This window comes from Sparassis crispa (assembly GCF_003851025.1).
Source record: "Sparassis crispa DNA, contig_000004F, whole genome shotgun sequence".
In the NCBI taxonomy this organism is placed as follows: Eukaryota; Fungi; Basidiomycota; class Agaricomycetes; order Polyporales; family Sparassidaceae; genus Sparassis; species Sparassis crispa.
The window spans coordinates 2,339,700-2,365,718 of record NW_020939751.1 but is presented as its reverse complement, the minus strand read 5'-3'; the positions used below and the strand labels follow the sequence as shown (position 1 = coordinate 2,365,718).

At 44.1% G+C, this 26,019-nt stretch overlaps 5 protein-coding genes across 5 annotated transcripts; 2 read left to right on the top strand and 3 right to left on the bottom strand.

Annotated features, from left to right (window-relative positions):
- Nucleotides 1-1,140: 1,140 nt before the first annotated feature.
- On the top strand, nt 1,141-3,021 carry SCP_0508040 (predicted protein; the record flags this gene model as incomplete). The annotated part of the gene is made up of 9 exons (XM_027758860.1): nt 1,141-1,222; nt 1,280-1,453; nt 1,510-1,761; nt 1,822-2,077; nt 2,134-2,278; nt 2,339-2,398; nt 2,454-2,642; nt 2,697-2,925; nt 2,993-3,021. The coding sequence occupies 9 exons, from the start codon at nt 1,141-1,143 to the stop codon at nt 3,019-3,021; spliced, it is 1,416 nt and encodes a 471-aa protein (XP_027614661.1).
- An 889-nt stretch (nt 3,022-3,910) lies between these two features.
- Nucleotides 3,911-4,399, bottom strand: SCP_0508030 (hypothetical protein; the record flags this gene model as incomplete). Its single annotated transcript, XM_027758859.1, has 1 exon — nt 3,911-4,399. The coding sequence occupies one exon, from the start codon at nt 4,397-4,399 to the stop codon at nt 3,911-3,913; it is 489 nt and encodes a 162-aa protein (XP_027614660.1).
- Nucleotides 4,400-14,413: 10,014 nt separating this feature from the next.
- On the bottom strand, nt 14,414-20,081 carry SCP_0508020 (hypothetical protein; the record flags this gene model as incomplete). The annotated part of the gene is made up of 4 exons (XM_027758858.1): nt 14,414-14,905; nt 18,521-19,136; nt 19,526-19,716; nt 19,920-20,081. 4 exons carry the CDS (start codon nt 20,079-20,081, stop codon nt 14,414-14,416), a joined length of 1,461 nt encoding a protein of 486 aa, XP_027614659.1.
- A 282-nt stretch (nt 20,082-20,363) lies between these two features.
- On the bottom strand, nt 20,364-21,425 carry SCP_0508010 (hypothetical protein; the record flags this gene model as incomplete). Its single annotated transcript, XM_027758857.1, has 2 exons — nt 20,364-20,471; nt 20,547-21,425. 2 exons carry the CDS (start codon nt 21,423-21,425, stop codon nt 20,364-20,366), a joined length of 987 nt encoding a protein of 328 aa, XP_027614658.1.
- Nucleotides 21,426-23,451: 2,026 nt separating this feature from the next.
- Nucleotides 23,452-23,817, top strand: SCP_0508000 (hypothetical protein; the record flags this gene model as incomplete). Its single annotated transcript, XM_027758856.1, has 1 exon — nt 23,452-23,817. One exon carries the CDS (start codon nt 23,452-23,454, stop codon nt 23,815-23,817), a length of 366 nt encoding a protein of 121 aa, XP_027614657.1.
- Nucleotides 23,818-26,019: the final 2,202 nt, after the last annotated feature.

Below are 26,019 nucleotides of genomic sequence, written 5' to 3'. Positions count from 1 at the left end.
TAATATGCTTACAATAGTCTAGTATACCACCTAGTACCAGTTGGTAAGGGCCTTACAGTAGCCTACAAAGTGATATATTGACTCCTAGCATGTTGTCTCATAATGTTCAGTAAGCCTCCTACAATGCCTTATTATACTATTTATTGAATTCTAGTACACCCTCTAGTATCAGTTTGTAAGGGCCTCATAATGTTCAGATATGTCATCTAGTTTGTGTTTGTAAAGGCCTTACAATAGTCTGAAATGCCACCTAGTATGGGTTTGTAGAGACCTTACAATAGCTCAGACTTGCAAGACCTGTTACCATTGTTGTCATAACCTGTACTTATACCAAAAGTCCGAGCTTGTAGTGCTTAAAAGCTGCCTTGCAACAGTTACTAATGAAGCTAATAACCTTGAAGCCAAGCTCTATAGTGGTTCCAGGTACTTTAGTCCAGAAACAGAAGTGCTGACTTTAAACAGTTTGCTGCATTTAGTAATTCTTCAGCCACCAGAGTGCTGAGAACAAAAAAAGTGTCGATGCGCTCGATTTTTTGGATCGCATCGACGCTTTTTCGTTGTCCGCTCAAACCTTAACCAATTTAGGCAAGTCTGTGGCAACTGGGTTCCCACACATTCAGCCAAACTTGCAGGGCTTGTAGCTCACTCAATTCTACTCGGATTTTGATGAACCAGGTAGGCATTCTGACGCTATTTTCAAGATGAATCCGAAGGTGTTACTCTCAAAACACCAGGATCACTTCCTTGGGTGCTACAATCCATTTTTATAGTTTTCTCTCACTTCTGCTTGTTTCTTCAAGAAAAAACCAATGTGCACTGCTTGTAATACAGTGCTTTGCACATGAAGCTGCGTTCCCAATTCTGTAAAAGTTGTTTGTTCCAGCCAAATATGTGACAAACCCTAACCTATTCCAACTGCCAGCACAACACTGTGTAAGGTAAGCGCCTCCTCAACCGTTCACTGCTAGCATCCTTTTCGCGATGTACTGCACATACTATTCATTACCAAGAGTTCCCGAGCTCGTGTATGTGAAGACTATAGCTGTTGAACAGCAGAGAAATCCTTACTGACCCTCGGCCTGATCTTTTCAGCTGATTGACTATCTGCTAGCCTGCGGGCCTCGGTCTCTCTGTGTAGCTATGCAACGTCGGACCTCTCTGTTTGAGGTCGGACATGACCAAACAACATACTGTGCATGGACTGGGGAGCAGATGTATAAAGGTGGGTGAACAGTCAGGTTTGTCTATAGTACTCGGTTATTATTCGTTGCACACATAGCCCTAGTACACACTGTAAAAATGTCCAATTCGAACGCTAGCTCATCCCGAGCCATTCCCGGGCGCATTCTTCACCACTTATCTACCTCCCCGAGGTCTTCATCCACTCAGCCACAGCTGAACAATGAGTGCCTCACACCGTCTGAAGGGTGGCTGCGGGAGCCTGCGTGGATCGGTATGTTGCTTTTCATTGAACCCTTTTGGGATCTGTTTGCTTACAAAATTCGGCAGATGGTGGTGTCAAACCGCCGCATTTTTACCACACTCATGCTGAGATTGTGAACGCAGTCCACGCTGCTGCCAATGGAGGCATCCATATTCCCACCACCTCAAGGGACCAGCCTCCGTTGGTGCCTGTTCGGTCACTTGCTGCACCATTGGATGCTCTCCGGCCACCTTCTGTCCCGCTGGTTGCCATCCAACCGAGAGCTCCGCCACTTGCTGCTGCTGCTGAGCTGCAAATAAGGCCTACCGCTGCTACTCGTACGTTTGCCTCTTCTAATACCATTGCATATGGTGTTGATACTTCCACATTTACTGCAGCACTTGAGGGTGCAGGACACATTATCTCGATCACACATGTCTTTACCTTACCCGAAATGAAGACTGTCAGTTCGCGAGGATCTAAGGCAGCCGCACCAAAGCCTACAATGAATATTAGGTTTGAGCACATTGTGCTTGAGGGTATCGGGCGCACTGGTTTCATGCAGGCATTTCTGGCTGTCCATGATCTCGCTGATCAGTTCAGCCCTGGTGTTCATTTGGGTCCAGATTTCAAGCTTTGGTGGATGGGATCAAGGTTCGTACTAGATATTATTCCATATGATGCTCAATGCTGATCGAACACTTTTCTAGCGGTGGCAAGACCCGAGCACCGACCATTGAAAATGATCATCAGTTCAAAGTCGCGCTCGGTGCCTTACTCAAGAAGAAGGGAGCATGTCAAGTTGGCATGAAATTCAACACGGATCAGATGGATGGCTACCGCATTCAAAAACTGGTACGCTTTTGCTCTCATCATCCCAGTGCACTGTGAATCTCACTTGGTGTCAACATCCAGGTTCCGTTGGTTAATCCGGACCTGAACGCTGCTGAAGATGAGCTTTTATATGGCACTAAGGTTTGCATAATTTTGGTGGTGTACTGTCAAAGTTGCTTACCGATGGACTGTCCAGGTACCTCACATTGAGTCATTCAGTGCGCAATCTCAGCTGCACGGTGCGATCATCATGCAGCTGAAGGATAAGTGGTCATGCCAACAACATTCAGGTGAACACGGCGAATCAGGGTACTGCTACGTCACGCCAAATGCGGAGCATATCGGCATGAACACTCGCAAGCTCAAGTCATGGGCTTCTGCTATTGTACGTGGTGTTTTATCTTAGGTTATCTGTCGGATGTCTGATAATGCATCCCAGGCTGCGGCAGATGCAACGAAGCATGAGCCACCGCATACACTTGACTTTGACGGCACACGCAACGGTTGCCATTCGGCAGTCAGGTCTCGCGGACGCACAGGATCTCATGCAGATTCTACTCCCACTCCTTCATCCAGCTTCACTGATCCTTCAGCTCTGTTGATGGCGGCTATATTGCCGCTCATCACGGGACTTTCTTGCAAGCATGATCACTCCCCATCTCCCATGCGTACACCTTTTCTATGCATGCCAACGAGGTCAAGGATCATTCCTTCTGTATTCTCTCCTATGCCTAGCTGTGGCTCTGAACTTCGTGCTTGCCTAAGTACATTTGCCGAAGCCAAGGAGATTGACCTTACTGCATGCGAAAATGACCTCCTTGTCTTGGAGTTCACTCCAGATATCATTTCAGAAGTACCTTGTGCTCGTCTCTGTGAGGTAATGGGTGCTGTGGAGGGCAGAGTAGTAAAATTGCAGGCATTCAGTAAGAGTTGGTCTGCTCATTTAGAGGAAAAAAGGCTCCATCTTTCGGAGAAGCGTAGATGCGTTGAGTAGCTGATCATCCATCTCGCTGTAGCTGAATAGCTCATTTCAGTCTGACTTCTTGCACGTACTGTACTAGCATGTATCTACTCAAATGAGTACCCGCAATTAATGATCCATCCCTCTGCACTCTCCAAAGATACTGCCTGAATTGCCTGCTCAATCAACCATGGGCGAACTTCAGGCCGAACAGCCTCCGATTCATGCCTATGGAGCCATGCCTTGATGGAATGGAAAGCCTGTTCAATTGGATTGTAGTCAGGTAAGTAGGGCGGGAGATAGACCAATTTGGCTCCTGCCAACTCGATGAGTAACAGCGGTCAGAACTGTCTATCTCACATTCATACGTACCACACTCCTCAACCATGATCTGCCAGACTTCTTCATCATGATGAATAGCACAGTTATCAAGAACACGACACTTCACGGCCCGGGATAGGGTGTAAGTTGCGGGGCCTAGCAAGGGGCACCCTCAACTATCAGATTGAATAGAGAACTCGGCTGCTACTCACTAGATCCTCCTCTAGAAATCTGAGGAATTTTTCCTTGTTGACGGAGCCTTCAAAGATATCAAGGGCAATGATACCATCACACGAGAGTGCCGGCAAGATTGAGTATCATTGACCACGGATGAACGTAGCACGACGGATGCAGGCTTGCCCGAGCGCAGCTCATCCTGTCATACGTTGGCTTGTGGTGTCGTCAACACTGGACTCATCCAGCCAGACAAAGTAATCGGCGGGGATGTCCCCATACTCGGCCTGCCATGTTGCCCGCAGGAGTTCATTCCGCTCCATGGCTTCCTTTGACACCTGCTTATGACTGAGTGCTGATCGACGAAGGGTGCGCGAGAGGGTGGCAAGTGAAACAACAATGTTACGGTGAATGTAGAGCTCCTCTTGGAGCTCATCAAGATAGATGCAAGGTTTTGCTGCAATGAGGGATGAGATGTAATTAACATCACCAGTATTTAAGATTCGTGCTGCTCCTCGAGGATGTGCAAGTGGATTCTGGACAACACCGTAGTCGCGGTGTATCCTGAAAACTTCGTTGACAGTGCGCGGAGAACAGTGAGCAAGAGCTGTGATTTCCTGTATGCTTTTGATGCCGCGCCATGACACCATGAGTTCTCGCAGCTCACGAGAGGTGTGCAGTGCCATGATGGACGACACAATCCTGGCGGTACAAGGGAATTCAAAAAATATATTTTTGGTGTGACATGCTGTGACTATTTGGCTACAACAAATAACTTTTACAGGATCCAGAACGCAGTTTCATGTGCAAAGCACTGTAAATAAGGCGCCCAATCTAACGTGTTTATGTGCATTATAGGGTCATTTAAAATTTTTACTGGCATTTTTACGATTTTTCCACACTTTAGGCTGAGCATTCTAATCCAAAACTAAGATATATCAGCCAGTTTTATTCAGATTTACTAGGTTTAAGAGAGGATTGTGCACTATTTTATGTATAGATTTTAATACTACATCTTATAATTACTATTTGCTTCCCTCATTTCACTCACTATGACACCACAGCCTCTTGTGGCTGCTGTACCACTTTTGTTGAGCCCTATTTATGCAAGTCACGTTAGTTTGACTCTAGTTAGACCTAACACAGAGTGCTAAATTCAAAAACTCCTGTTAACATGACCCATTTTTGGATTATGCTGATAGATATTAAAATCAGGAATCGTCCTTGCCGTGCGTTAGCATCGGCCCACTCCAACCAAGTATGTAGTAAGATATTGTAGGAGCTTACTAGACATTACCAGATCACATTATAGGGCATTGTAAGGTCTCTATTAAAAATAATAGGTAGTATGTCAGACTACTGTGAGGTGCTTACAAACTGGTATTAGGTGTCATATTAGAAATCTGACGACATAGTAGACTATTATATATATTCCACTTTTAGACATTTTTTTGTATGATGAAAATGATTTGAGTCATGTAAGACTCAACTTATTTTTGCTGTCAAATAGGTGTCTATTGGAGCAAACATGTAGGAAAAAGATTCGAAAAAATTATAAAAGAATTACAAAAATTGTGGCATGACTATAGAATCTAAAATTCTAAGAAACTTTTATCAGATAGTTACCTTGGAGTAGGTACATGACATCATAGGCTATTAAGGTAATCCTTGTAAAATAAATATTAATGACTTTTTAGTCATATTTTTATATAGATTTTATAAGATAACATAGTACCATCATTTTGAAGTCATTTTTCAGCCGAGTCTTTTAGAATGCATACTAATCACTTTGTAGTTATATTTTTAGATAGATTTTACAAAATGATGTAGTAATATCATTTTGAAGCCATTTTTCAGCTCAGTCTTTTAGAATGCATACTAATCACTTTGTAGTAATGTTTTTACAGAGATTTTATAAAACAACATAGTAGCATCATTTTGAAGCCATTTTTCAGCCGAGTCTTTTAGAATGCATACTAGTCACTTTTTAGTGATATCTTTATATACTTTTTGCAAAACACCATAGTAATATCATTTTGAAGCCATTTTTCAGCTGAGTCTTTTAGAATGCATACTAGTCACTTTTTAGTAATGTTTTGTATACTTTTTGCAAAACAATATAGTAGGATCATTTTAAAGTGATTTTGAAAGTGATTTTTAGGAGAGATGTACTAACAAGTTTTAGTAATATTCTTATATAGTTTTGATAAAAGGACAGTAATATCATTTTAAAGCCATGTTTTTGATAATTCGACTCTGAGATACTTAGCAATATGTTAGACAATTATTAGGCAGCTACAAATAAATTATTATATACATTATACTACATTATCAACTGATATTAAATGCTATGAAAAAAGTTAGTAGGTGACATAGCAGACATATAAGACCCATGTGACAACATAATATATTATTGTTATAAATTGTGTTGCATACTCTTATATACTATTATAAGTTTTTTATAAACTATGATAAGATGACGTCTTATAAGTAAGTCAAGAGTATAATATTATTAGAAGTGTACTATATATTACTAAGCAATATACCAGTTATTGAATAACATTATAGACTATTATAATGCTTTCATTTAAAAAGTGCTAGCATTTTCTTATAAATACTTGGGGGAGTAGGCCACTGCTTTGCATGGCGAGAACGATTCCTGAGGTCCTGTGTTTCTGCCTTTCTTTTATCATCTAATTGTTTTCACATGCATTAATCATTTTGTATTACTCCTTAATAGTTGATTACTTGTGAAAAGTGGTTCATTGCATTGCATAGCATGCTGTATTTTTATTTGGTATCAATTTAAAGGTTTTACCATTTGTATTCACTCAAAATGGTCACTTTAGGTGAAAATCTACTAAAATTTAATGTTATACTAATACACCTCGGAAATTTCTGGATATCGACTTGACATTCGGACTCGTGTGTCAGTAAGATCAAGCTGTTGAAATCGAAAAATGAATAAGAAAGCTTCGACTGACCTTCCAGCTGCAAATCAATTGACGGTCAATTGACAACGAGATCAGGGTGGCATCCAGAGGTGAGGTTTGTGCAGTGTCACATGGTGGCTTTGTGAAGGCTGCCCATCAAAGCTTGCCTCAACATTCATTGCAGTCTTGAGGTGTGCCTCTCAGGTGCTCGAAACAGAATTCTCAAGGAGCATTGGAGAGTCTCTTTTGTATATCAGTGTAGTACTGTCTTCGGGTTAATTGACAATCAGTTTAAAGCTCAAATTGTGCGCTGGTCCCATGTTTGCTCGTTCTCCTTAGCCATATCAGAATAAGCACCCGAAATTCTTTCTTTGAGCCATTTGTACCATCCTAAAGTGCCTGATTAAATGCCATAATTGAATTGCTTCAAGCACAGTAAAATCTGTGAACATCATCATTTATTTTCATATCTACATTGGCTGGCATCCCACTCGCATCCCTCTCATGTTGCTGCATCTCACATCCATACTATTCCTGACCACGGGTGGAGGAAGCGGTGTTCAAGGTGTTGATGAAAGCCAGAACTGATTGCGTGGGGGTCAACGAATTACGATTTCTGAGGTACGAAGGAATTTTTCTTTATGGGATAGGACTTCCGCCAAAATCCTGAGGGACAGATGAAACGGTCCCTATGCGTGAGAATGACTTTTCAATACAAATTTGTATGCATGGGCTGCACCTAGTCCTGGGTTAGGTCTAGGGTTTAACTACAAACTTTGTAGTTCCTGTTGTTACTGTACTAGACCTTGCATGCAGTCGGTCTTTCAAAGTGATTGTAGTGAAAATTAACGTGACTTGTACAAATAGTAATCAATAGAAGTGCCACAGCAGCCACAGAGAACCAATGCATCATAGTCGGTGAAATTATAGAAGCACATACTAATTTCAATGCATAGAAGGCAGTACCATTGAACTCTGTGAAGGAAATGGAGCATAATGCTCCCTTAATTCAAGTAAATCTGACTAAAACTGGCTGAGATATCTCAGTTTTAGATTAGAATGCTTAGTGTGAAGTGCAGAAAAATGGTATAAATGCCAGGAAAATTTGAGAATGACTCTGAAATGCACATAAACATGCTAGATAGGGCGCCTTATTTTTAACATGCAGTACACATTGTTTTTTCCTTGAAGAAACAAGGAGAAGTGAGAGAAAACAGAGAAAATGGATTGTAGCACTCCAGCAAGTGATTCTGATGTTCTGAGAGTAACACCATGAGATTTAGCTTGAAAATTGTGTCAGAATGGCTACTGGGTTTATCCAAATCCGAATTGAGTGAACCACAAGCCTGGCAAGTTTGGCTAGATGTGTGAAAACAAGTGCTTTGAGCTAAAATGGCTTGTAACACTGCAGAAGTTGTTTCAGTGTTCTGAAAGTAATACCATCAGATTCAGCTCAAAAAGTCGGTCAGAATGCATGCTTTGTTCATCCAAATCCGAGTAGAATTGAGTGAGCTACAAGCCATTCAAGTTTGACATCATGGGCTGAGTCCGAAAATCTTGTCCAAATGCGGTATGCTGACTTTCAACACACGGCTGAGTTTAGAAATCTTGTCGATGGACCTCACCCATCGACAAGATTTCTAAACTCACCGTGTGTTGAGACTCCGATGGTGGCTGTTGCCGTTCCTTGCGCAGTGCCTATACTTGCCAGTCTAAACATTATCAGACAGACTAGGAGTCAATATATCACTTTGTAGGCTACTGTAGGGCCCTTATCAACTGGTACTAGGTGGTCTACTAAGCTATTGTAAGCAACTTACAAAGTGATACTAGATGACATGTCTAACTATTGTAGGGTCATTGTAAACATAATCACTAGGACACTTACAAGAGATTACTAAAGGCTATTGAAGGTTACTGAAGATTCTTACAAAGTGATGCCAGGTAACACTTTGGACTATTGTAAGCTCATTACAAAATGATACTATAGGATATATTAGGAGCCAGTGTCATAGGGTGTTGTTGACTTGCTGAATGTTACTAGATAATATACCAAGAGTCAGTAGGCGACTTTGTAGACTATTAAATAGTACGGCCCTTATCAACCCACACAACTTATCAATATATAGTGGGAGATTGTAGGACACTTACTAAACATTATTAAATGGCACACTAGGAGTGACAGACGAGAATGATGTCTTGGATAAAACACAAACCAAAACAAAATCCTCCTGAGATCACCGGACTTGAACAAAGTCGGGAAATATTCCTCAGTGTATTCGTTGTAGTAATCGCTTGGTTACCTGGTAGTAATCAAGTGTGAGAGTGTGTGTGTGAGTAAGAGGGAAAGACTGTCTTATAATAAGACACAGAGAATGACCGAGTAATAAGTGACCAAGTTGACAGATGACTGATTGACAGATGACCGAGTTATGACTTTCTTGATGCCTATAATGCTATGCCTGAATAACACTGTATTCAGGTAAGTATGAACTTGAGTATATACCGACTACTGGGGTGAGAAGAATGCTCTGTAACGTAAGAGCAACAATTTTCCTCTGGAAGTCCAAGTGGACTTTTGTTATGAGGGAACCCAAGGGGCGACCCGAGTACATGCCAGCCTTTAGGAGGCTTAAGTCGTCGATGCCAACTGGCCCCGTCGGGGACCGGTGCAAGACTCAAGCGATCATCCTCAAGCCAACACGCACCAGATATGGTCTATGAATGAGTAGGTTCAGATTAAGGAACCTATCTAATACATGCCATGTATATATACTCATACATACGATGTAATACAATGGCCGTCATTGGTCCGTCTTATCAGTACAAGGTCAGGCACACACTATGAGGTATGGGTGTGTCGTCGATAAGCATCATGAGGTGGCCATAAGGCCGGGCCGACTATACGTACCGAGGTTTAGGGTCGGCTGTACCTAGGCTAGGTCGAGAATCATGACATCATGTTCTAGATTAGTGACATCATAGCACATGATATCCAAAAGTCTCACCTCTAGGTGAGGCCTCGACATTGCGAACTGCGAGAATATTCCAACTTGGGCCGGAGCCCGTTCGCATGGCCCATGCCAGGGACCATTGTAATATAAGCTTCTGCTCAAGGTTCAATCACCTTGATTGAGTGTCAAAATCTAAAATCGAAATCCAGGGGAAAAGTCCAGAGTCGAAAAGACAGAGGAAAATGAAAAGAAATTCCACGTCTTTGTTGTTCATCGTCAAAGTGCGGCCTCACATGATTCTTGAAATCAGAGGCGGAATCGGTGAAAAAAAGAAAAAGCCAGAGGCCAGAGCTGTTGCTGCACTCCGCCTCCCTTTCAGTCGCAACCTTCTTGCTGGTTGCTCCCTTCAGGTCGCTCGTCCTCGAGCTACTTCGTGTATCTCTTCGGACTCGTGATGGAAGTTCCTTCGTCACTTCTTTTTGAAGCTCGGCTCACTCAGCCCTGCGCTCTGCGCCGCTTGACCCGTTTGCCTCACTTGTCGGTGGACCTTTGCAGGTCCGTAAGCCTTCAGCAGGCTTACACCTCCTCTATACCCTGGCCTCAAAATTGGCAAAAGCCCAATTATTCTAGGCTACCATGGGTAAGAGTCATTTTCATAGGGAGGAAGGGCGGGAAAAAATTGAGCCCTGTGGTAGGGTTCCTCGCTCTCGCTTGTCACCCGGGCTCCTAAAGCCCAATTACTTCAGCTCGGATATTCATCCTCGCTTACTATGCCTATTAGCTCCCGCTCAAGGCTCAAGTCACCCTCGACTTAAAAACCATTCTTCACAACTGGAGCATTCAGCTGTCTTCTAGTTTAAGGTCATTACGGACTTGCGGTGCTCATTTGACATCTGAGCAACATCCTTCTAGTTTATAGTCATTGCAGACATGTGTTTCTTTTTGAGAAGTCGGACAGTGTCCTCGTGGTCCCGATTTACCACGATTCTTCTGTAAAATCTCATCTTGAACGTCCCTGCCTCATCCTTTTAAGGTATGGTCAGACTCTCGTCTGAGATTGTCGGCGGTTCTGGGATAGTGGTCCTGTAAAAGCTGGAGCTCCAAAGCTCCATCCGTTCGAACACATAAGCACGATGATGTGTTAGAACTTCCGGTTCACTTCGGGTGGGGTTCTACAGTCTCGGAATGGGCCCGGTGACTAGCCGTTTGGTGTAGCCCTTCGCATCTCCGGAATACGTGTGCATCACCCACACAAGGGGTTCTTCGAAGTTTCTTATCAAGTCAGTCGATAAGACTATTGGGCCCTCAGGCTATTTGCACCAGCATAGACTCCTGGGGAAGCACTCTTCAAGTGCTGATTTGTGTATCAACCGGTTTCTACAGAGCACCGGTGTCTGTCACTGTCTCCGAAGGAGACCTTCAACATTTCTAATCGTCGGGATGACTATGGCCTTATCTTGGGTCAATGTCGCATGAAAGCGACTATCCTCCTTCACATTCCGTGAATGCCACAGTCCTGCCATTCGGCTTTCATTTCGTGTTTATTCGTCCAAGTCGATATTTCAGTAATTCATCAGGAGCAGAGAGCGTCAGCTCCCGCTCAAGATTCCATTCAATATTCCAATATCGTTCGTACCCCGGCCCGGGTTCGTACCCTGGCCCAGGCATGTACTTCGTTATTGTTTCTCATCGGGTCTTATCGTGCATCAGCATCGAATAGAATCGACTGCCTCTGTCCATATTCCATGGATGCCCTATTCATTGTGTGTTCCAGTTTCGTGTGTCATTCCTAATCCACGGGAAACAACCTCTCACATGGCATCGAAATTGCCATTCATTGCTGTTCTAAATCATCCAAGTGATGAGGCATCAGCCTACATCAAATCCAAGGGTCGGCCGTGACCCAGTGTCCTTTCTATCCATGGGGAATTACCCCTCGCATGTCATTGAAAGCACCTTGTTGAAGGCTTCTGTCAGGCTGGTTTATACGGATCACCAGTGTCCGTCCAAAGTCATGCCATCTGGCAATGACCATTCAAGTTATGTCGATTTCGATCGTACTTGTTTATCAGTGCCATCTATTCACGGGGAACAACCCCTCGTGTGTTTCGAAAAGCGTGCCCTTCCCAGGGGCTTGGTTTATAAGGGTTGCCAGCGCCCTTTCTTCATCAGGTTCGGGGAATTTAATCCCTCACGATTCATCTTCCGGTAAGATATCGTTCGATGTTCGTTGGTTTATATGGAGAGCCAATATCCGTATTGTCATCGGGTTGGAGTGTCGCATACTGTTAACCTCCAAATCTTTCTTTCTTCAATTCGTTGTTCATTGAAAGGCGTGAAAGTTCGCCTCCTCGAGCCTTCGGCCTAGGCTCGGACATCGTCATTGTGTTGCCTCCAGTTAACTCTGTGGTGCCCTTCACCTTTATATCCTTCCAGCGCTGCGTTCATTGGAGCCTCCCTTCAGCCGTCGTTCATCAATCAGACCTTTTGGTTATTGCATCAAGGTCTTTAGGTTGGTTTCTTTAATGTCGAGAGCCATGATCAACATTCATTTTCGGATGTGGTGTGTCAACCACTGATATCGCGTGTACCCCGGCCCAGGCACTGTTCATCATCGAGAGAATCGAACTGGTTTATTCTTCGGGTATCCAGTTCCCGCATTCATCGATTGAGACCTCGAGCTCATAACGCTGGTCATTCCAACCTCTGGTGCTAATCATTGCCTTTGGCCTTCATCGGAGATTGTGCCATCTGGCAACAACCATTCTTGTCAATCAACTCGTAAGATACTTGAGTTGTCAATCTTTCTGCACCCTGGGCAACTCACCTCACTAGGTGTCATCAGCTAAGATCTATCATTTGTTTATAGTGGATAGTGAATGTCCACTCGAGCGATGGTTTGTTTAGCCTCGAGAGCCATTATCGAGGGTTCAGTCGAGATCGTCTTTTTTGTTATTCGATCATTCTTGTCAGAAGGTATCTTCCAGCTTCGCGGATTCATTCGTCGTCGGCTAAACAGCCCGTTGCTTGTCTCGAAGCACATACTCTGTGCACCGTCTTGCTGGTTGTGAGAGTGATTACCTCAGCCTCCTCGGCCTATTGGTCTCTCAGACAGACCCCTCTCTGAGGATCAGTGATCAGTTTGTCTCTAGCGGCAGCCTCAGTCACAAGTGTGACCTCAAGCGGCGCCTGGCAACCGAACTGGGTGCACCCCTGGAGGGTAGGTGTTCGGCATCATCGGTGTTCGTCGTTCATCATGAATCATCAGTGGTAGTGATCAAGACATAAGAGTAAGAGCACGTAGCGTAGTCCCTGCTACTGCTCGTCCATCCTTCTGTCATTCTTATCAGTGAGCTATCCAGCTCGTGGTTGTGTCCGTCATCGTCAATGTCATTCATCGAAGTCCAATCCAGGACTGGGGGATCGTCAGAGATCTTGGTCATCAGAGTCGGAGCCATCATCAATGTCTTCGATCATCAGAGTCGTGGTCGACAGGTCGTCATCGTCAATGTCGTCAAGTGTCGCCAGATACAGTGAATGCCTTAGACCATGGTAGGTCAGGCAAGCAAGGGAAATCTGAACCTTTTGTTATGAGGGAACCCAAGGGGCGACCCGAGTACACGCCAGCCTTTAGGAGGCTTAAGTCGTCGATGCCAACTGGCCCCATCGGGGACCGGTGCAAGACTCAAGCGATCATCCTCAAGCCAACACGCACCAGATATGGTCTATGAATGGGTAGGTTCAGATTAAGGAACCTATCTAATACATGCCATGTATATATACTCATACATACAATGTAATACAATGGCCGTCATTGGTCCGTCTTATCAGTACAAGGTCAGGCGCACACCATGAGGTATAGGTGTGTCATCGATAAGCATCATGAGGTGGCCATAAGGCCGGGCCGACTATACGTACTGAGGTCTAGGGTCGGCTGTACCTAGACTAGGTCGAGAATAATGACGTCATGTTCTAGATTAGTGACATCATAGCACATGATATCCAAAAGTCTAGCCTCTAGGTGAGGCCTTGACATCACAGTTGCGAACTGCAAGAATGTTCCAACTCGGGCCGGAGCCCGTTCGCATGGCCCATGCCAGGGACCGTTGTAACAACTTTCAGGGTTTATATACTAAAGAAGGTGGGAAAATCTAAATAATAGAAAAGCGCCTTCAATAGAAATAACAATAGAAAATGTGATAATAGAAGTCTGAGTCATAACAATAAGAAATGACTCTGGATAAAACAAAAGAGAGTGGGGGATAATAAAAATAATAAAGACAATAGAAACCTACCTCGCTATTGTCCTTCTAAGTGTCAGACATTAGTCAGCAAAGATGACCAAGCACTTCAGTGACTAAAAACAGACAGAGTAATAGCGCAAACACGCAGTGATCAATATTTGAGTATAATACTTGGACGTGTGTGAGTGGAGAGGTTGAGCAAGTGTGACAGCGAGTACAAAGAAAAATTCCTCGTCAATCCTAAATCCACGATGTTCCCTTCCCTCTGAATCCTTCAGCATAAACTTCTTCCTGGTCTCCAGTGCATGCGAAGTCTAGCTCATAAGCTTCGCCATAAATACGAGCTCTGGCATGCACAGCCTTGGAAGCTTTGGCCTTGGCTTTCATTGCCTTATTGTTGGCCTTGGCCTTGGATCGCTCCACTTGCCAAGCTCGATATCTAGAGTATTGTGTTAGTTATGCGAGTTTTATATTGAAACATGTTACACGTCTGTCACCTGCCCCACACTTTAGAATGCAACGTCCCCGTTGCTGGCTATCAAGAAGAAACTAAAGAGTAAGAAAGGAACTCACACTTGGAGTTTTGCCATCAAGTAGTGACCGACGCGTGGTGAGCGACGACAGGCAAAGCATTCAAGGAAGGGGATGTTGAGGTAGGTAACGTCAATAGTCACCGTGACGGGCTCAAAGACCATCATTCTATACTCCTCTTTTCTGACCGTCTTCGACATCATCCACCCTCCAATCTGAACCTTTCCTTCACCCAAAATCTTGTCGATTGTTCCCAAAAAGAATGGTCCAATGACCAGGTGTACGACTGCCCAGTTGTTCAAGTCAAAGTACACATCGTTGGAGAGAGCAGGCTCCGGAGAAAGTAGGTAGTGAGTCGCCTTGCTATACTCGAGATAAAAGGGTTTTTCATCAGGGATGAGTGCAACAAAGAGATTCTGGAGCTCAATCTGGGGACGTGGGCAATCGAAGTCTCCAGCAATGATGTGCGGATCAGAAGAGATGGTGGTGAGATAGGTAGGAGGTTCATAAGGGGGGAACAGGAGAGCGGGCTGAGAGTAGCACGACATAATGACAAAGATAGCAGGCAGTTAGAAGCACAATGGCAAGGTGAGAAATAAGACGTGTAGAGGTTGCTTTTCGACTGAGGGAATACGCGGCAAAGACCAAAAATGATGTGCAAGCACGTGACCATGTTTATGTTGGCAACCAGTTATCAGAGGAATCTGAATCTGAGGATATATCTGGGTGATCAGGATCGCTGGATCCATCTGAATCTAGATCTTCCAGATCCAGATTGGATGGTACACGTGGCAGATATGGGAGTAATCGGAATGCTGCAACTGCGCGTCTAAGAACTGTTCCGTCTAATTCCTGCAACACATATGATTCTCCACGTCGCTTTCATCGAATCTGATATGGTCCAAAATACCTTTGACTATACTTGTCTGTCAGACCGGCATCTCGCCTTGTGTTACGCATCAATACTAAGTCTCCTGACTTCAATACTTTCCGCCGGAGTCTATGTTTAAACCGCTTTTCAAACTGATGCTTCGAGTGCAATCTAGACTGCTTGATTGCAGCTGCTGCCCATGCAATATCCTCTGGCCACTTTTCTAATTGTCTGATGTGCAGCGCAAGAAGGTCAGATGATGATAGTCCAGATGTGTATCTGCTTATCATAAAGGTCGCCTCTGTGAGATCGAATGGCAACACTGGGTCTACGCCATGCAGCAAATAAAAGGGGCTAAATCCTGTTGACCGCCTAGTGGTAACTCTGTCTGCAAAGAATGCATGGTGTACTTTGTTTGGCCAGGACTTGAGATCCTTCTTCACATCTTTGAGTATTCCCTCGCATATTACAAAATGACCTTGCTCAACTAGTCCATTTGCATGCTTGTTGTAGGGAGAAATTCTGATTTGTGGAATGCCATATCTTTGCAAAAGCTTCTCAAAGGTTCCTGCCACTTCTGAACCATTATCCGTTACAACCTCTGTGATATGTCCATAGCGGCATATGATTTTCTCCCAGAAGAACCTCGCTAAGTCCTTGGAATTGGCTTTCTTTAAGGCCCGTCCTTCTGCTGCATGTGTCAAATCATCTCTCGCAGCAACAATGTAGCAATATCCTCGAGCTGGTGGCATAAATATAACATCAAGGTAAATCTTGGAAAATATAGTTGCTGGTGTGCGTATAGTGGGAGATTCCTCTACCCTTTTTGTACTCCATAATTGGCATTGGTGGCATGTACTAATATGGTGTTTTATATCTTGAAATAAATGGGGCCAGAAGAAACGGTCACGAATATGATAGAATACTCCATAAACTCCCCTATGACCTAGTTCTTCATGTGCATGTGTTAGTATAAAGATCCTATGATCCTTGTCTAATATAACCAATAAAGGAGTGTGGTCACGTCTTCGCTTGAACATAGATTCGCCTTTCATAAAGAACTGTCCTGCACGTCTAATAAATCTTCGCTTGGCTTGAGTGTTAGAGAAGTCTGGTGTCTGTAGAGTCTGAAGGAAATGTCTGATATTTCGCAATGTCTCCTCTTGCTTGGAATTCACTGCTAGCGATGAGGGTAATTGGTGAACCAGGGTTTGATCTGGCTTGGGCACGTGATTAAGATACAGTGATAGAAGTGCTATCTCATCCAACCAATCATCTGACTTAGGAACTTCTGCCAATTCTTCTTCTGTTGGTTCACGCCGTGAGAGAGCATCAGGTCCACGATGCTTATCAGCAGGAACATGTCGCAATTCAAAGGTAAATAGCAAAATGCCCTGGATCCACCGATTGATCGTGGCATTCAGCTGAAGATCCGGATTATTCAGCATGTCTTTGATGTACTTGGCATCAACTTCCAGAATCAAGTTCTTGATGCCTGCTAAATAAAGTCTCCAGTGTCGCATGGCTCTATAGCATCCGTATAGCTCCAACTTGGGCTGACTATACCTGGACTCACGCTCATTAAAAGGTAGAGAACCATAGCGGGCTGGTCTCCATCTGCCTTGTTCATCATCTTGCAACAAGATAAAACCAACTGCGATGACACTAGTGTCTATGGATATGTAGACAGGTCAATCCGATGAATAATCAATAGGGCATAAGGCAGGTGCGGATGTAATAAGATCCTTCAAGCAATCAAATGCTTCTTGTCGCCTATCATCCCATACAAATTCAGCATCCTTCCGTGTTAGTTCAGTTAGTGGTCGTGCAATTTTGGAGTAGTTCTTTATCCAAATGCGCACTGTACCACATAATCCTAAAAATCTCCGCACATCCTTTGCAGTCTTCAAAACTGGCCAGGTAAGAATTTTATTTACTTTTGAATTTTCTGGAAGTCGTCCTTCTGGGGTGCATGTCTGTCTAACTATAACTGCATGGGGTTTACATAATTGGGTCTTAAAAGCAGAGAAGGTAGCGCCTGCATGTTCCCATATAAATCGCCTAATTCCTGGGTTTTCTGGTAATGTCTCTGGCTCTCCATTTTCTTGTATATACATAGTTTTTGGTCCATGGATGGGTAAATCATCAATAAAAATGTTCACGACATGGGGGATCTCGTCTTGTAAAATAAAGACCATACAATTCTGGAATTCTGAAGGAGAGTTGGTGAAGCCTTGAGGCATACAAGTGAGTCGTAATAAACTGAGTGGAGTTAGGAATGATGTAAGGTCACGACTTTTAGGATCAACCTTGCGCTCATCGAATCCAGAAAATAAATCAAAGACTGTGTAGCAAGCATGTCCTGCAAAGGGTTTTACAAAGTCATCCAGGATGGGCGGGACACCTGCATCTCGAATAGTTACCCGATTGAGTGGTTGTAGATCATGGACGATTCGCAGTTTACCGCTCTTCTTGATTACGCAGAACCATCGTGATCGATAAGAAGATTGACTAGGCTCATAGACACCAGCTGCAATCTTATCTCGAAGAAGTGCAACTACTTTTTCCTTAATTCCAGGGGGGATAGGGACGTTAGAATAGGCCCACAGTACATGCAGTGTGACTGCAATAATATAGGGAGTAAAATAATCTTCCCGAAATGTACCTCTGTCTTCTTCGCCAAAAGCGAGTGTCTTTTCGTTAAGCTTGAGAATATGTAAAAAGAGCTTTTCTTCCTCTGGCCAAAGAAATCCATCTTTATTAATGTCCATTAGTTCGACTCTCTCCACAGTAAGTTTTGTGGTAGGAATGAATTCGGGTGGAACTTTTGATAACTCTGTAAGTGAGTCCAACGGATTCTCAGGGAAGCGCTGTAGTACACGCGCATCCTCTAGAAATACTTCTTGTACTGGCTTTACCTTTCTATCGACTGGTTTGTATGCTCTGAATTCCAATGGGACACTATTTAAATAGGGCTGACCAGCAGAAGGTATATTGGGGGCTTTCAAGGTAGTGGTACATGACATGGTTACATAAGAGACCATAGGTATAGAATTCCTGTTGAAGGAATTTAGAGGTGACATACGCAGAGAATGAGTAGGGGTTGATAACAGATCAGACATAGGACTGGGTATACTTAGCGACGAAGGACCGCGAGTAGCTAAAGATAAAGAAAAATGGTGCATGTGATGGGGGGTCCTGCTCCCTAAAATGTGGTGTTCCGAATCTGCTAGAATTAGCCGCGAAAGGAATGCGCTGAAAAAGTCGGATTTACATATTCAATGACTTCTTCAGTGACATCGCGCATGGCCTTGATGAGAATTTCCTCGACGCGCTCGCGCATCAAATCCTCGCGCTCGCATTCCGACTGTAAATGGTTATCGTCGTCGTCCGTGTCATCCTCGAGGTCCATGTCCGATTCGCTGTCGCTACTGTCATTACCGCGCGAGACACTTACTAAACCTGGTAAGTCATTGTCGCCATCGTACGAGTCTGGAGATGTGCAGCGTGCATGGGAGCCGGGCGGGTGCATTGGCCTGCAGATACGAGTGTCGGGATCATGGGTGACAGAGAGAGTGGAATGAGGAAGCGGAAGTGGGTGATTGCATGCTCGCACCGCATGGCAGTCGGCCTCGCGTGTGCATGCGCACACGGATGACGGAGGTGACGGGGGTGACGAGAGGACCGGTGACGAGGGAATGTAGACGGGTGATGATGGTGTGTACTTGGGGGATGGGGAACGTGATAGGGGTGGTGTCGCCAGGATATCCACGAGGTCCAGATGTGAGAGAAAAACGAATGCTGTTGGGCACGTGTCGATCAATGAAGGGGGGCCGTCCGCGCGGTCGACGTGCATATTCTCAATACTGTAGACTGAGTTGTCGATGAAACTAAGGAGAATACTTGTGAGTACGTCATTCAGTGCTGTGTCCAGATGTAGCGCGGGGAGTGCATGCTGTGCAATCATCGCATGCTCGGCACCGGCGACGATCGATCGCGTCCTCCTGGTCCTGCTGTGTGCCTCGTGCACTCTCGAGTGCGTAGTTCTCCTGCGTGTGCGTAGTTCTCCTGCACATGTGTATCTGGGGTGATTGTAAGTGCATGCACATCGACGGAGTCCATGAGTATGCTTATATTCTCCAGGGCTGCGTGCTCTATGAGCGGCGGGATTCTGTAGCTCTCGACAATCACAGCTGCATCGACACGGCCTGTATCTACTGTAGTGTCTCCAATAGTTAATATATTTTTGAAATAAAAGTCAGTGCTGAGCACACCTTACTTGTCCTGTCCACCATTGTCTCGACCGTGATTCTCCATGGCATCGGTGGGGACATTCGACTCGCAAGGGAGCGTGTCGTACGAAAACACGGGCCATGGATGCTGCGCGATATCTGTGCGCTCGAAGCCGTGTGCATTTGCATTGTCCATGGCCTGGTATTCCCGTGCTGCACTGCGGCGTTGGAGATCCTCCTGCACGTGCGTCGTGGTAATGTTTGTAAAATCGCGTGGGCTGCCTACCACCATGTTATCGTCGACCACGAGAATCACGCGCTCAACAAACGGTGTCAGTCCGTAGGCGTCGAGGACTGCTACTGCGTCCTCGCGGCCTGTATTTACTATAGCACATCGAGTAGTTAATATATTTTCGAATAAATATTCAGTGCGGGGCGCACCTTGCTTGCCCTGTCCGCCGGTGTCTCCGTCTCCATAGCAACACCGAGGGCGTCAGGTTCAGAGGGGAACACGTTGTGCGAATAGACTGGCCCAGGACATTGCGCGTACTCTGTGCACTCGGTGTTGTCGCTGTTCGCATCCTGGAGGCCGTCGAGGTTCATCGTAAGTGCTGAATTGTCGAGAGGAGTCGAGGAATGAGCCAGGATACCTGTGGAAGTTCGAGACATCCCGAGTGTGCCATTGGCATCGTTGAAAAGGGTGCCACTAAGTTCAAATTCCCCAAGATAAAACTGAGAAGCATTAGGAACAGAAAGAGAGTACTCTGAAGAGCACAAAAATGTCGGCATAGAGGGGGAGCGATGTGCGTCATGCGCGCTGGCGCCGTCGTTGCGTTCGTGGGGTGCTGAGTCAGCGTGATGATGCAATTCTGATGGGAGACTGTCCTAATGTCGAGGAGCGACGGGGACAGAGGAATCCGTGGCCATTGTAATGATACGATCGTCTTGTATGACCGTCTTCAGGAGACAACGGGGATCGCATGTCCTTGGGGCCTGGAGGGAATGAAATATGTCAGTGCGCGCCACATTTGGTGTGCGAGAGTTAATAATTGCTTTGAAAATCCTTACCGAGCTCGACGAAGGCTCCAATTTCGTCGCATTGAATGTCGTGTCGAAGGGGAAGGGGTTCGCGGTACTGTCAGGACCAATCCCATGCGGCGTGGGGTCGTCGATAAATGTGGCTTCCGTGGGTATTCTCCAAGGCAAGGGTGCTATTAGACCTATATCTGTGACGGGGGGGTCTTCTTCACGTGCGACAGGATATTCGAGATTCGGGAGGTCGACGTCGTTGACTGACGTCGCACCCGGCCAATCACAGTTAGTGTAGTCATGCAGGAAAAATCGAACAAAAGAGTGCCCTTCGCACTCGAAGGGGTGTCCGCGGCTAGAATAAATTCCGAGAGGTCCAAATACTCTGCCCGAAAGTGTCACATTGGGTATGTACCAGTCCTCGTAGCGGCTGCCCTGCCAATATCCGAATGAGCACGGATAGGCGTCGCCGCGATAGATTCCTGCGCGATAGCGTTCATCAACATTCAAGGGCGTGGGCTCAGAGTTCCAGTCAGCGGGCGCGAGAGTGTCCGTGGGTAGAATCGGGGTATCGATAATATGAGTACTAGGTTCCAGTGCCGAAATGAGAAAAGAGTCTGCCGAGTTGGATTCTACAATGTGCGAATGAGGTTCGAAGTCGAGAGGGTGCTCTGGAGTCGCGAGAAGCTCGTGCTCACCGTTGGAGGAGTGTGGGTTCTTGAAAATGAGATAAGTTCCGTCGGGTCGCTCATCGATGGTGACCTGGTTGTCACACTGCCACAGCCATCGGAGGAGAAGGTCGAAGGGAACGTGGTCGGTGATGTAGAGATTCGCCCAAGTGGTGACTGCGCCGCACTGCAGCGGGACTTGCTGGACTAAGCCGAGGAGATCTCCTTCGCCGCCGTTTGCATCCTTCATGGTAATTCGGTAGCTGTGGCTGAGAGGTTGTTGAATCTTGTCTTTCCATATGCGCGAGTGTACGATGTTTAACATTGAACCTGTGTCGACAATAGCATCGATCTGGCGCCCGTCGCAATCAATAGAAAATTGAATAAGCGCGCGCCGATTCCACATAATAATAGTACTTGCCACCATATTATTGTCGGGCTCTGCGGGTGCCCGTTTGTACTTAATAATTTCCAATAAATAATTAGAAATCTCTCTTGAGGATCCAATTATCTCACCTACTGAAATTATAATAGAAGTACTTAATATTTTATTGAGTACTGCTGCAGGCTGAACCTGACCCGAAAGAGCGGATTGGGTGGGAAGGTATTTCTGCGCTTTCTCCGATTTTTCGGGCTCTGCCTCTTTATTAGCTGGGATTTTCGTTGGAACTGATAATGACTTATGAGACTTCTTCGGCTTCTCCGGGGTTTCATCTTCCATAATAACATCGTCATCTTTGGGATCAAACTGAGGGGGCTGAATAATAATTGGGTGGGGTTCCGGGGGTTTGTCCACTTTAGGCTTATCTGCTTTGGCTTTGTCAGCTTTGTCATCAAGTCTTCGAGCCCAACTAGGCTTGGCAGGAGGGAACACATCTTCAAAGCGCTCCTTGCATGCTCCCTTGGTGGACTTGGAAGAGCGCTCAGCAGGCATAACAAGAATGTCAGATTCAGTGTCAGAAATGCAAGCCATGGTTTCTGCAGTAAATGAGATAAAGTTTGACTGCACAAGCTGGGTTTTATGGAAGGCTGAGACAATAGGCTCATCCCTTCCTCTGCGAATAGGAGACCCATCTGGCATTGTTAACTTGCCATTTATGTCACGTTTTATTGTCCCTTTATTCAAAAGGTCAATAATCTCTGGACAATAATTCATGGAGTGCCCTTTCTTCCCACAACCATAACAGGTCATTTCTCCATGCGACAATGGTCTATTGTCTGCCATTGTTGCAGGGGGTCCTCCTGAACGCACAATGGGTGATGAAGTGGATTCTCCCGGCCTCCTAGGACGTTGTACAATTTGTACAATATCCTTATCCAACTTGTATGCCCTGTAAAACAGAGTAGAGTAGTTAGGATCATCCAATGACAGTGTCTGAAGTTTCCTAATAATTGTTTCTACTTCATCAAATTCTTCCGCTGCTGTTCCCTCATCTTGTAATGCACACAGGCGCACATGCGCCTTATGGCCTGACTCCATCTTGCGCTTCTTCTTCCTCTTGATTTTTCCAGATTTATCTTCAGAGCTTGAGGTCTTCTTTGGCTGTTTCTTGGACCTCTTCTTGTATCTAGAAAATTCATCGTCACTATTTTCCGACTCAGCAGAATCTGAATCAGAGTCCGTACCATCCTTAGAATCAGATTGGTCTTGATCATGGTCAGAATCTGACTCAGATTCATCAGCATCAAATCTATCACGGCGAAACATGTCCTCCAAAGATTTTAACATGTTTGCAACAGTAAAGGGCTTTGTTAAATCATGGGCAGGGTTAATTTGCAGTACACGTGATTCAATTCTTGGCCTAAGAGTCCTAGGTAACCCTTTCCAAAATGCCTTGTTATAAGTGTCTTCATCTATCATATTCTTCTCCTTTAGCCATCCAGCAATACGCTGAAATCCACGATAGTAGGAACGTACTGTAGAAAGTGAGTGAATAGAGGAATGACGTGCTGTATGACAAAAATCCTTAAGGTCAGTACGCTTGAACCGTCTTTCATTCCTTTCTGAATCATAAATCTTCAAAATTTCTGCCTTGAGATTATCCCAGTTAGGAGTCTTGTAGTCAGAGGGAGTTTCTATTACCTCTCGCACTGCTCGACTACAATACCGGCGAATTGTTTTACACTTTAATCCATTATCAGTTACCTGATTAAAGGACAGTAAGGCATCATAGTCTTCCAGAAAGTCCTTAACTTGGGATGACTGACCTTTAAAAGTCCTGGGAGCTTGTTTTCCTCCACGCACAGGCATATTATGAACTGAGCGAGTCTTAGACATGGTGGAAGAACTGGTTAACAGGGTGGTGGTGGAAACTGAAGTGGGGTTAGTGAACGAGGTGGTGGTGGATTGTATGACCGCTGTGGCTGTGGGTGCTGACGATGATGGATTGGACACTGTGGCTGCTGGTATCGCTGAGGTCGCTGTGGACGTGGTGGGTACTGGTGCTGATACTGAGGCTGAGGCTGATAAACTGACTGATAAGGGGTTACTGGGACTGATAGAACCTGGATTGGAAATGGAGGAGATGGGATTATTTGAGGAGTTACCAGACAGGGATGATATACTGATACTTGATAATCCTGAGGTGGGTGTAGGTGATTGTAATGATGGCACGTTGGACAAGTGGAAATGGGGAAAGTAAAGGGGGTATTATGGGGATAGTATGTTACCTGATAAGCAAGGAAACTACCCCTCGCAGTGGGCTCCAGTTTGACAGACGAGAATGGTGTCTTGGATAAAACACAAACCAAAACAAAATCCTCCTGAGGTCACCGGACTTGAACAAAGTCGGGAAATATTCCTCAGTGTATTCGTTGTAGTAATCGCTTGGTTACCTGGTAGTAATCAAGTGTGAGAGTGTGTGTGTGAGTAAGAGGGAAAGACTGTCTTATAATAAGACACAGAGAATGACCGAGTAATAAGTGACCAAGTTGACAGATGACTGATTGACAGATGACCGAGTTATGACTTCCTTGATGCCTATAGTGCTATGCCTGAATAACACTGTATTCAGGTAAGTATGAACTTGAGTATATACCGACTACTGGGGTGAGAAGAATGCTCTGTAACGTAAGAGCAACAATTTTCCTCTGGAAGTCCAAGTGGACTTTCAGGGTTTATATACTAAAGAAGGTGGGAAAATCTAAATAATAGAAAAGCGCCTTCAATAGAAATAACAATAGAAAATGTGATAATAAAAGTCTGAGTCATAACAATAAGAAATGACTCTGGATAAAACAAAAGAGAGTGGGGGATAATAAAAATAATAAAGACAATAGAAACCTACCTCGCTATTGTCCTTCTAAGTGTCAGACATTAGTCAGCAAAGATGACCAAGCACTTCAGTGACTAAAAACAGACAGAGTAATAGCGCAAACACGCAGTGATCAATATTTGAGTATAATACTTGGACGTGTGTGAGTGGAGAGGTTGAGCAAGTGTGACAGCGAGTACAAAGAAAAATTCCTCGTCAATCCTAAATCCACGATGTTCCCTTCCCTCTGAATCCTTCAGCATAAACTTCTTCCTGGTCTCCAGTGCATGCGAAGTCTAGCTCATAAGCTTCGCCATAAATGCAGCCTTGGCAGCTTTGGCCTTGGCTTTCATTGCCTTATTGTTGGCCTTGGCCTTGGATCGCTCCGCTTACCAAGCTCGATATCTAGAGTATTGTGTTAGTTATGCGAGTTTTATATTGAAACATGTTACACGTCTGTCAGGAGTTAGTAGAGAATACAATAACAATTTCTTGTATACATTATAATATATTGTTACAGGCACATTTGTAACAGTTTCCAGGATCATTTTTTGTAGTGATTCTTATAGGCACATTTGTAACAGTTTCTAGTGTCATTTCTTGTAGTGGTTTGTATAGGCATGTTGTTAACATTTCTTGTAGTAATTCTTGTAGGCACATTTGTAACAGTTTCTAGGGTCATTTTGTGTAGTGATTCTTATGTATTAAGAGTCAGTAGATAAATTTGTAAACCACTGTAAGGCTCTTTAATCCTTGTAAAATGAATATTAATAACTTTTTAGTCATGTTTCTATATAGGTTTTATAAAATGACATAGTAATATCATTTTGAAGCCATTGTTCAGCTGAATCTTTTAAAATGCATACTAGCCACTTTTTAGTAATGTTTTGTATACTTTTTGCAAAACAACATAGTAATATCATTTTGAAGCCATTTTGAAGCTGAGTCATTTAGAATGCATACTAGCCACTTTTTAGTGATGTTTTTGTATACTTTTTGCAAAACAACATAGTAATATTATTTTGAAGCCATTTTGAAGCTGAGTCTTTTAGAATGCATACTAATCACTTTTTATTTATGTTTTTATATACTTTTTGCAAAATGACATAGTAGTGTCATTTTGAAGCCATTTTTCAACTGAGTCTTTTAGAATGCATACTAGTCACTTTTAAGTAATGTTTTTATATACTTTTTGCAGAACAACATAGTTGTGTCATTTTAAAGTAGTTTTGAGGGTCATTTTTAGGAGAAATGTACTAACAATTTTGTGTAACCTTCATATATAGTTTTAATAAAAGAGCAGAGTAATATCATTTTGAAGTCATGTTTTGAATAATCCTACTCTGAGATACTTAGCAAGATATTAGACTATTATCAAACAGCGACAAATAAATTATTATTTACATTATGCTAGATTATCAACTAATATTAAATGGTAGGCACAAGGTTGGTAGGCGATATAGCAGACATATAAGACTCATGTGATAACATAATATATTATTGTTATAAAGTGTGTCGCACACTCTTATATACTATTATAAAAGTTTTATAAACTACGATCATATGATATCTTAAAAGTAAGTCAAAAGT